The following is a 12307-nucleotide window of genomic DNA, read 5'->3' as shown; positions in this document are numbered from 1 at the left end:
TTGACAACAATGCAAAAATGGATCTATATAATATAGATAGAAAAGATGATTTTCGTCTTTCTGGAATGGTTGGATCCAGGAGATAGGGAAGCATAGTTCCTAATGTTAATGAGATCAGAGATGTTTTTGAACAAAAAATAGGGACACAATATGTAATATACTCCATGCAGAAAAAAACAATTCACACATCATTGCCCTTATAAAAAGCTTATATCATTCTGTGTCATTATATATTATAAAATCACATGTCATTCTGTGTTGTTATATATTATAAAATCACATGCTATTCCGCATTGTTATATATTATAAAATCGCATCATTCTGTATCGTTATATATTATAAAATCACGTCATTCTGTGTCATAATATATTATAAAATCACGTCATTCTGTGTTGTTATATATTATAAAATCACATGCTATTCCGCATTGTTATATATTATAAAATCGCATCATTCTGTATTGTTATATATTATAAAATCACGTCATTCTGTGTCATTATATATTATAAAATCACATGCTATTCTGTGTTATTATATATTATAAAATCATGTCATTCTGCATTGTTATATATTATAAAATCATGTCATTATGTGTCATTATATATTATAAAATCACATTTCATTCTGTGTCATTATATATTATAAAATCACGTCATTCTGTGTCATTATATATTATAAAATCACATGCTACTCTGCGTTGTTATATATTATAAAATCACGTCATTCTGTATTCTTATATATTATAAAATCACATGTCATTCTGTGTCATTATATATGATAAAATCACATGTCATTATGTGTCATTATATATTTTAAAATCACAGGTCATTCTGTGTCGTTATATATTAGGGCCATTCCATTTCAACAGACATGATACCCAGGGAAAGCACTTTTTGAAAATATATGCCAGCGTACTCAGGCTTCCCAAAGAGTTCATATGGCAACAATACAAAATTCTAAATGCACCTATGGGTGACTACTCTATATTAGAAGTGCCTGCCCTGGGCCCCATGTATATTTCACTGGAACAGCCCTTATAAAATCACATGCCATTCTATGTCATTAGCCATTCTGTATTATTACATATAAAATTACATGCCAACTGTGTTGTTATATATTATTTTTAAAAAATCACACACCATTCTGCATCATTATATATTATAAAATCACATGCCATTTTGTGTACTTTTCAGTACACTGCTGTGTTCCTTATTTAGTGATTAGTCCATGCCATTTTACAGCACATTGTTGTGTTCCTTATTTAGTGATTAGTCCATGCCATTTTTCAGCACATTGTTGTGTTCCTTATTAAGTGATTAGTCCATGCCATTTTTCAGCACATTGTTGTGTTCCTTATTAAGTGATTAGTCCATGCCATTTTTCAGCACATTGTTGTGTTCCTTATTAAGTGACTAGTCCATGCCATTTTTCAGCACATTGTTGTGTTCCTTATTAAGTGATTAGTCCATGCCATTTTTCAGCACATTGTTGTGTTCCTTATTAAGTGATTAGTCCATGCCATTTTTCAGCACATTGTTGTGTTCCTTATTTAGTGATTAGTCCAGACAATTATTTTATTTACATCATATTGTTTTGTTGTCTTGCCCCCTCCCCCAGCATGCACACAGTACTATTATAAGATCAGAAGAAAATAGATCAACTGTATGCAAACAAGAAATAAGTATATTAATTTTACATTCATGCAGCCCTTTTATTAGGAGGAAAAATCCCACTGAATTCACAAATATAAAGTTCAAAAAGCATAAAGGCTATTTCTACTTACTCATCAAAGTATCTGCCTCCCATCAAGAGCTGCCTCCCCTGCTTTTCAATCTTAAACCGCTGAATGGTATTTTTGCAAAAAAAGTATAGAGTGTAGTTTCCAGGGTTGTTCTCACTATGCCGCACCAGGTAGCTACAGGGACCAACTGGATCAAGGAAAAAGGAAAATAAATCTCTTGCAGAATGACAGCAGAAAATAAAACAAATGTACACATATTGAAAGGGAATATTTCATGCTTCTTATTCTGAAATTAGATTCCCATTTTGTCAAATTATACCATACATGACCAAGGACAATACCATACATGGCACATTTGACACTATCCTTGTACATGGCACATTTGACACTGTCCTTGTACATAGTACATTTGACATTGTCCTTGTACATGGCACATTTGACATTGTTCTTGTAAATGGCACATTTGACATTGTCCTTGTACATGGCACATCTGACATTGTCATTGTACATGGCACATTTGACACTGTCCTTGTACACATACAAATCACAAGACAATACCATACATGGTACATTTGACAGTGTCCCTGTACATAGTACACTTGACATTGTCTTTGTATATGGCACATTTGACATTGTCCTTGTACATGGCACAATAGACACTGTCCTTGTATATGGCACATTTGACACTGTCCTTGTACATGGCACATTTGACATTGTCCTTGTATATGGCACATTTGACACTGTCCTTGTACACAATACAAATCACAGGACAATACCATACTACCATACATGGCACAAATGACATTGTCCTTGTACATGGCACATTTGACATTGTCACTGTACATGGCAAATTTGACATTGTCCTTGTACACTATACAAATCACAAGACAATACCATACATGGCACATCTGACATTGTCCTTGTACATAGTACACTTGACATTGTCCTTGTACATGGCACATTTGAAATTGTCCTTGTACATGGCACATTTAACATTGTCCTTGTACACGGCACATTTGACAATGTCCTTGTACATGGCACAATTGACATTGTCCTTGTACATGGCACATATGACATTGTCCCTCTACATGGTACATTTGACACTGTCCTTGTACATGGCACATTTGACATTGTCCTTGTACATGGAACATTTGACATTGTCCTTGTACATGGCACATTTGACATTGTCCTTATACACAAATCACGGGAAAAAAAACATACTACCATACATAGCACATTTGACATTTACATTGCATGCTACACTAGACCCAGGACAATTAAAAATACAAGCCACGTTGATATTATCTTTGTACACTACAGAAGGTCCAGGACAATACCATACATGGCACATTTGACATTGTCCTTGTACTCTATAAATGACCCAGAAAAATACCATACATGGCATATTTGACATTGTTCCTTGTACACTATACATGACCCAGAAAAATACTATACTGGCACATTTTACATTGTTCCTTGTACACTATACATGACCTAGAAAAATACCATACATGGCATATTTGAAATTGTTCCTTGTACACTACACATAACCAGGAAAATACCATACATGGCACATCTGACATTGTTCCTTGTACACTATACATGACCCGGAAAAATACCATACATGGCACATTTGACATTGTCCTTGTATGCTACACTTGACCCAGGAAAATACCATACATGGCACATTTGACACTGTCCTTGTTCACCAAACAAGACAGAGGAAATTACCATACAAGGCACATTTGACACTGTCCTTGTTCACCAAACAAGACCCAGGAAAGTATCATACATGGCACATTTTACATTGTTCCTTGTACACTAAAAAAGGCCCAGGAATACACCATACATGGCACATTTAACATTGTTCCTTGTACATGAAACAAGGCCCAGGAAAGTACCAACTACCATATATCGCACATCTGACTCATTCATTGTACCCCATAAAGGACCCATGTACATCGTACATTTGACTCTACTCCTTGGCATCCTTCATGTATAGTTTCCTTTTACAAAGAAAAGGTGCCTTGTTTTCTTCCTGGTGGCAAAGTGTACATTCTTCACACTGGCTCACAGAATTTCTTCACACTGATATGCATTATCAAGAAAGATAGGACTATTTCTCCTTCATCTGCTAGAGGATAACCAAGCTAATAAGGTAACATAGACCATTAACTTTTTTATGTTTCTCTGTCTCGCTTTCTCTTTGTCCATCTGTTTTGGACCTTTCAATAACATAAAGCTTGGATAATTTTCAATACCTTGTCTCAACTTCTCCACAGCATCCTCTTTGGTGATGTTTGGGTGAAAATAAGGCAGCGTTTCCACTGGGTCAAAATTCTCATTCTGAATTAAAATAAACAGAAATTGTACAAGAAAATAATTAAATAATATAACTAGGAAAATCTTTTTCTTGTATATGCTATTTAGCACGCAATGTCTTTCACAAGACACACATGTTATAGATCCTATAACCAAGGCAAATTACAATCCTAAGTACCATGAAATAAACACAAAAACCTATATGATTTCATATACAAATATTTCATTGCATACAATGACCTGTTTGACTGATGATCAAAACAAAGTAAGCTGACTGAAATAGTTGCATATATGGAAGAAGCATATCACCTACAACAAATGGATCACAACAAGGCTACCGTGAATGACATATATATGCCCACCCCATCTTTAATTGCCTTCAAAGAGGTAACTGTAATTTCTACAGAGAAACCACTTTTTTCTCTCAGTCCATAACCCTGACCTTTGATATTTTGATCCCCAAATTATAAACTTCTTCCTTATACCAAGTGTAAGCCATCACAAAAATATGGTCCATGTCTGTAATGTATTCATATTTATTGGATTTAACAGCACTTTTAAGACATTACTGGCTGTATCATGCTGAGGAAACATGAGATTTGTGCCATTCGCTAGGACTCAGTGACTGCTTATCGAAGCAACCCTGGGTCGGTATAGAATCCATGACTCTTGAGTCATATGCTCTACTAACTGTGCTACCATAGCACCCTCAGCTGTGATGTAGAACTAATATTACTTTGCATAAACCATTGTTCTTTCGGTCACAGTAGCCTTGACCTCTGATCTTCTGATGCCCAAATTACTAGGAATCTGCCTTACCCCATATGCAAGTCATCCAAAAGTTGAATCCAAGCATGTAATGTAGAATTATTTTTTTGTGGAAGTAATTTTTATTGCTTGAGTCACATTAACTTTGACCTTTGATATTTTGACTAAAAAAATCAAAAGGTTTCTTTCTTACCATAAGCTGTCCACAAAAACTGGTAACCACAGATGATGGATAACTTAAGTTATTCTGCAGAAACCAACTTTTTCAGTCAAAGTGACTTTTCACATTGTACTTTTTGACCCTGATATCCAAAGTGTTCTTTCTTGCCTCATGTGCAAGCCATCCATAAAGTGTTTGGTAAATGTAGATGGTATAACTTGACCTAAGAAATTCTGCACCCCAAAATCAAGAAGTCCTTCATTACCTTAAGTGCAACCCATCTACAAAGTATGGCAACTGTAGACAGCTCTAGCAACTGTGTAAAAACAAAATTGTTATCAGATAGCTGGTCAGTCAGAGGGTCATCATCCCAATACACTCTGCTTTATGGCAGGTTAATAAGGATCATCGACATTCCAAACATGGAAAGGATCATCAACATTCCAAACAACATGGAAAGGATCATCAACATTCCAAACAACATGGAAAGGATCATCAACATTCCAAACAACATGGAAAGAATTGTTGACATTCCAAACAACATGGAAAGAATTGCTGACATTCCAAACAACATGGAAAGAATTGTCAACATTCCAAACAAAATGGAAAGGATTGTCGACATTCCAAACAACATGGCAAGGTTTGTTGACATTCCAAACAACATGGAAAGGATCATCGACATTTTAAACAACATGGAAAGGATCATCAACATTCCAAACAACATGGAAAGGGTCAATGACATTCCAAACAACATGGAAAGGATCATCGACATTCCGAACAACATGGAAAGGATCATTGACATTTCAAACATGGAAAGGATCATTGACATTTCAAACAACATGGAAAGTATCATCGACATTCCAAACAACATGGAAAGGGTCAATGACATTCCAAACAACATGGAATGGATCATCAACATTCCAAATAAAATGGAAAGGATCATCGACATTCCAAACAACATGGAAAGGATCATCGACATTCCAAACAACATGGAAAGGGTCAATGACATTTCAAGCAACATGGAAAGGATCATTGACATTCCAAACAAAATGGAAAGGATCATCAACATTCCAAACAACATGGAAAGGATAATCAACATTCCAAACAACATGGAAAGGATCATCAATATTCCAAACATGGAAAAATATGTGGTATTGTCACTGAGGTAGTTGCTGGTATCATCAACCTTGACTTGTCACAGAACCAAGGGACACAACAGGTTACGATACAGCCTTTTTCTCTCTTACTCTGACTTGTACAGCCTTGTGCCATCTTTTAAACAAATTCTTTACCTTTGCAAAGCATGGGGTGAGGACCCACACACTACTCCTGGCCTGGTTCATAAAAAGAGCAAAGGACTGGTTTGCAGCCACCTATCCATTGTGTGTTAAAGATAGCTGAGTGTGATCCAATACAAAACACATTATTGAATGATGCAGTATCTTTTGAAAATCATTAATTATAAGCAGTCCATCATTTGGTGTAATGCAAACTCAGTGCTTCGATGCCCACTGACATATTAAAATGCTCTAATAGTCCATGTATTCTCTGTGATGCCACTGTTTTGGTAAATGAGCTAGACTTTACCAACCATGCAAAATGGGCTGACTCACAGCTGCTATTAGCAGCAACCACACTATTAATTTGGTAAGTGTGTATGTGGACATGTTGAAGATAATGTTATTTTCAGAACTACAGTAACACCTCATGCATTCGCGTTTCTGGATTCGCGAATTCACGGATTCGCAAAATTTTCATTGGTACCCTCTACGTATATGTTTTCTTTTATTTTATTGAATTGTACCTTCGTTATATGACTTCTGTGACATATGAAGTTTACCTAGTTTACCTTCCTGACAATGACAAAGAAAACATCAGTCATTAAGTTTACAGTCCCATTCGTTACTTGGTTTTACCTTACTGTGAGTGCAAAAGAAAATGGCAGCCAATGAATTAGTATAGGGGTAATATTAGTATACATGTACCGTACCGTAAATGCGCTAGTGTGGCAAATACCCATTAGGCGATACTGTACTCTATTTTTACGTTAATTATTTATTTCTCTTTTTAAGGGTAATGTATTAAGCTAACTTTTAAATGAAATTAAAATGCTTTGGGAGCATGATTTGGGTCATATTTAGGGTTTAAACCCTAGAAATAAGCACTTATTAGCATTTTTAGTGACTCGTACCAAACATTCGCGATTCCTCCTGATCTGCGACTGGTTCTGGAACCTAACCTCGCGAATGTTCGAGGTATTACTGTAAATATATTAATGAAGCTGACATTATCTTGGACATCATCGCCATCTTATCAGTACATCATGGCAACAGATTAGAGGTATATGCCCCCACAGAAGCAACTAAAGAACCCAACGAAGAAGATAAAAAAACTTTCATCTCTTGCTCCTCAAATAGGAATTAGAATGTTGTAGCCAAAGCAGCAAGATCCACAAGATTTTTTGCCTGATCTGCAAGGTAAAAAAATCTCCTTTCAGGCAGAGATAGAACTGTGGTGGACCCTCTACAAAAAGTACAAATGTCCAGTAAATGCAATGAATGGAGTTGACGCCACACTTATAACTGTGTCAGTGGGTACAGGTGTGATGAAGACTCGCATACACCACACTTACAGCTGCATTGTTGGGCACCCGTACGGTGAAGACTGGCATGCACCACACTTATAGCTGTATCAGTAGGCACTGGTGTGGTGGAGATTGGCAGTGCCAACAACAATTGCTGTCACAAACATGGTTGACCTTGAGATCACAGCTTTAGTTTGTGGGATGGATTATGTGGCTGGAAATTTCATTTGCATGCATCACCCCTGATGGCCAAATAACATAACGTCCTCACCGAGACTAAGCTCAACACAATTGCAGATGAAATTAAATATGGGAAAAGGTACACAAGGTATGCATGATGGTGGCCTTCTATGAGGTGGAAGCAAATTACCTGGCAGTGCACAGAAGGGCTGAAGCCAGAAGGGATGATGAAAAATCTGGTTGGAAATTCATAATGCTGTTTTCTTTTTCAAAGGCCAACCCCGAACATAACCTCCACAATAAGATTTGTGTCACTGACACTACATGCACAGATGACAGCATACTGGGATGGGGGGGGAGGCAAAAAAATTGGCTTCCACTGCTCATTCAGTGAGAAGGACACCACATCCATGTCTTGCTAGTGTGTTACTTGACTATGCAGATATGCCATGGAAACCAGTCACTCCAGTAGCAGAGCCTTCCATTAGATTTAATGTCCAAGGATGAATTGTCAAGGTAGGCTGGGTTTGGGGGACCTCCCCCAATGGGAATATAGTTGTTTTTTCTAAAGTAGCTAGCCTTGTGTAAAGCAAAGGTAAATCATCAGCTGGATAATAAGGAAAGCCCTGCAGTTTAGGTCTTTCAACCAAGCTCCTATGCCCATTCCTTTTCAGTACTGGGAAGAAGAAACGAGCACAGCATTTCCCTGCCTGGTTCTGAATGGGAGCTACTCCACCCAATAAGATGTCTCCATCTGCCTAATCGAACATTTTCAAAATTCTGCTTCTATCTCCCATGGTATGAAGGTAACACTTGATGACCAGAATGTTGCTAAGCTGTTTTTAAACAAATACTTAGGTAAATCCTGTGTATTTATAAGGGTATCTATGTATCTCTAAACGGGCAGATTTACAACTAGTGATTATTTTTATACTTGCAGTCAAACAAGGCATCTTTTTCAAGGCACACATTAACATCATGGTCCCATATCAGTGACAATGGGCCAATTTAGCCTTAATCCCAGCAACCCCAATGCCATATTTGGCTAAAACTATGGACACATGGGTTGCACTTAAATCAACAGTTTAAGGTTCCCTTATATGGGCCCAGAGTGGCAAGGTAAGCTGACAAATGTGAGGTTCCCTACTTTTCGGTGGTGGATGCTGAGGCAAAATCAGCCTTTTACATCTACTCCTTCAGTCAAGTGGAACATAATCTTTGTAATCTTTAAGTGGCAGCCCTGAAATTAGTACACATCATAACTTTGTGATTTATGAAAGAAAAGGTCATATCAGTAAAAATAAGAACTTGCCATAAACTTGAACATAAAACTAAATCCCCATACATACATTTTAATACCCGAAAACCCCAAGCAGAGCTACAATGTGATATTTTCTTTGTAAAACATTATTATCTTCATAATTAGCAATATTCCTACCAAAAACCACTGACCCTTAATGAAGAAAGGGATATAACGACAACCTGCCCCAAACTTTAACTGAAGTAGGATGTGGACACAGATGTAACCATATACTTTTCCTTGTTCTTTCAATAGTTGAGCTAAATCTCAAAGGTGAATGAAAATGTGGATGTGAGGACTTACCAAGTCTTCCACCAGGTCTTCAAACACCTGACCCTCCTCCCCTGTCCTCTGATTTATTACCCACAGCCAGCCATCTCCCATCTCATTGTTCACCACAAACACATCACCCTTCTCAAAGCTGGAAAAAACGAAAATCATTACATGGTATCTATTAACAAAAATGATTCCTGTGATAACCAAGATATAATGACAAAAATTATTCCTATGATAACCAAGATATAGTGACAAAAATTATTCCTATGATAACCAAGATATAGTGACAAAAATGATTCCTACGATAACCAAGATAAAGTGACAAAAATGATTCCTACGATAACCAAGATATAGTGACAAAAATGATTCCTACGATAACCAAGATATAGTGACAAAAATGATTCCTATGATAACCAAGATATAGTGACAAAAATGATTCCTGTGATAACCAAGATATAGTGACAAAAATGATTCCTGTGATAACCAAGATATAGTGACAAAAATGATTCCTGTGATAACCAAGATATAGTGACAAAAATTATTCCCATGATAACCAAGATATAGTGACAAAAATTATTCCTATGATAACCAAGATATAGTGACAAAAATTATTCCTATGATAACCAAGATATGACAAAAATGATTCCTATGATAACCAAGATATAGTGACAAAAATTATTCCTATGATAACCAAGATATAGTGACAAAAATTATTCCTATGATAACCAAGATATGACAAAAATGATCCCTATGATAACCAAGATATAATGACAAAAATGATTCCTGTGATAACCAAGATATAATGACAAAAATGATTCCTGTGATAACCAAGATATAGTGACAAAAATTATTCCTATGATAACCAAGATATAATGACAAAAATGATTCCTGTGATAACCAAGATATAGTGACAAAAATGATTCCTATGATAACCAAGATATAATGACTAAAATGATTCCTATGATAACCAAGATAAATCAATCCAATCATTAATTTGTACAAGAGGACAAATCGTTTGACATCTATGCCAAGATGCTCCCAGGATTTATCATAAGGGGTGGAGGATTTTCACTCTCATCACCAAAAAAAGGGGTGAGTCCAACAAAATGGATGTCGAGGAGGAAATGACCATAGTTCAATGCCAAGCACTTCAATATCCATCTTTCTTTCTGCTCCAATAAGGCCCCTACTGAAATGAAAAATCTTTAAATGATGTTGCCTCTAGTAGTATAAGCATTAATCTCTTGACTGTTTTTGAGCTTAATCTGTTTCTTATCTGTGTATGATATTGTTCGGTACAGAAAACCCCTTTCAATGTGCTGTCTGAAGGGACATATCCATAACTAGCTTAGTCAGCTAGAACAAGTATGAAAACTGTTCTTTATGGCTGTTACGTACAATTTTTAGATACTTCTCCAAAATAAGACTTTCACTAACATAGGAATTAGCATTCTACAGACTACTATGCCTGACTGTTACATAATGCTATTAGTAATAATTATGCTTATACCTCTCTTGGGGGTTGATATGTATGAACCTACAACAAAACCAGTTCAGGTTCACATTTAATACAACTTCCCTTTGACTGGGTACCCGGGTAACCGATCGTTAGGATTGACGGGTACCTGGTAGCAATTTCCCAAAATTCTGACACCTCTAACGTTTAGATTCTTTTTTCCTTTTTGTAAAGTTGGGGGATATGTATTTTTGTGTGATACAAATACTGAAATATCCCATTTTTAAGACTTTAAAAAAATAAAAAAAAACACTGCCCCCAGCACATTTTACCTGAGTTCATCAGTGTCTGGCATCTTCCTGTAAGGGAAAACAGCCACAACTTTTCTTCTATCATCTACTGGCTGCAGGAAACAGAATCAAACATATCATCATTGTACAGTGTTGTTAAAATGAACTGCATGAACAAGTATGGCACTAGAAAAGAACAACACATCTGAAAATTTCTCCACAAATATACTGATAAAGAATAAATATTATAAACAATAAAAGAAGCAATAAAACATTTTGGAAAATAATCAGCTGAATCTACAAGTTATAACTCAACCAGATTTGCAAATTTAAAAAATTTTTCCATTGGAGAGTGGATAGACTATCTTATATTGTCTCTAAAATCTTCAAGGGTAGTTAATACCATATATAGTGACATACAAAAGTTTGTTAATACCATATATAGTGACATACAAGGGTAGTTAATACCATATATAGCGACATATAAGTCCAAGTTTATTTTACTGCAATATTCATTCATGCAGAATAGTGGTCATCTTATAAGTGTGACATACAGAAAACTGGATAAATCCATGGGTAATATTGCAAACTCTTGGTGTTTGCAGCACACACATAATATCAATTAAAGCATTTTTATTGTTTCCATGCCACTATATATATATATATATATATATATATATATATATATATATATATATATATCCTGAAATACATATATGGTACACAATGTAGTTATGTGTCTCTATGGTAATCATTATACAATACTTGTTTCTACATTTATTTAGATTTCACTAATTTTAAAATATTACAATTAAATAATACCCACAGCAAAGAAAAGTGTTTATCAATGTTGTTTACTTTGTAAGTACATTCCTTCCATGTGTGTGTGTGTGTGTGTATGTGTTATCTGGATATTTAACATAGCTTTAACAATTTTTCAGTCATATCACTATGATGTCTGCAGTGTGGCAGTTTATAGTTCTCAAAACGTAAGTAAATTTTTATAGAGGTCTTGGTTTTTGTTCAGGCTAGCATGGAGAGGAGCAAGCTATTAATGACAAACTACAAAAATGTTTTGGTCTTATCTGGTCTAATAATTTTATGATGATACAGTAGATATATATTAGTCTAATCTGATGTAACTCATCACATGAAAAAAAATTGGCTTAATAAGCAAAAACCCACTTATGTAGATTATCATTTATCTGCAAAAGAATATTCCAGGATGTG

The 12307-nt window shown here is 35.6% G+C and overlaps 1 protein-coding gene across 2 annotated transcripts in view; it reads right to left on the bottom strand.

Moving 5' to 3' along the window:
• The window catches only part of LOC149800698 (ras GTPase-activating protein 1-like), a 120416-nt gene that overhangs the window by 81080 nt on the left and 27029 nt on the right, over positions 1-12307 (bottom strand). For both annotated transcript variants that reach the window (XM_089954732.1, XM_089954733.1), the window contains exons 4-7: positions 11120-11190; positions 9359-9476; positions 4003-4087; positions 1784-1928 (exon numbers count right to left, since the gene is read on the bottom strand). In XM_089954732.1, the coding sequence (XP_089810858.1) occupies positions 1784-1928; positions 4003-4087; positions 9359-9476; positions 11120-11190 (419 nt within the window). The remainder of the gene's footprint in view (positions 1-1783; positions 1929-4002; positions 4088-9358; positions 9477-11119; positions 11191-12307) is intronic.

This window comes from Sinohyriopsis cumingii, chromosome 4, assembly GCF_028554795.1.
Source record: "Sinohyriopsis cumingii isolate HCF-2022 chromosome 4, ASM2855479v2, whole genome shotgun sequence".
Classification (NCBI taxonomy): domain Eukaryota; kingdom Metazoa; phylum Mollusca; class Bivalvia; order Unionida; family Unionidae; genus Sinohyriopsis; species Sinohyriopsis cumingii.
Note: the sequence above shows the minus strand (reverse complement) of the source record. Positions and strands in the feature narration are given on the sequence as shown.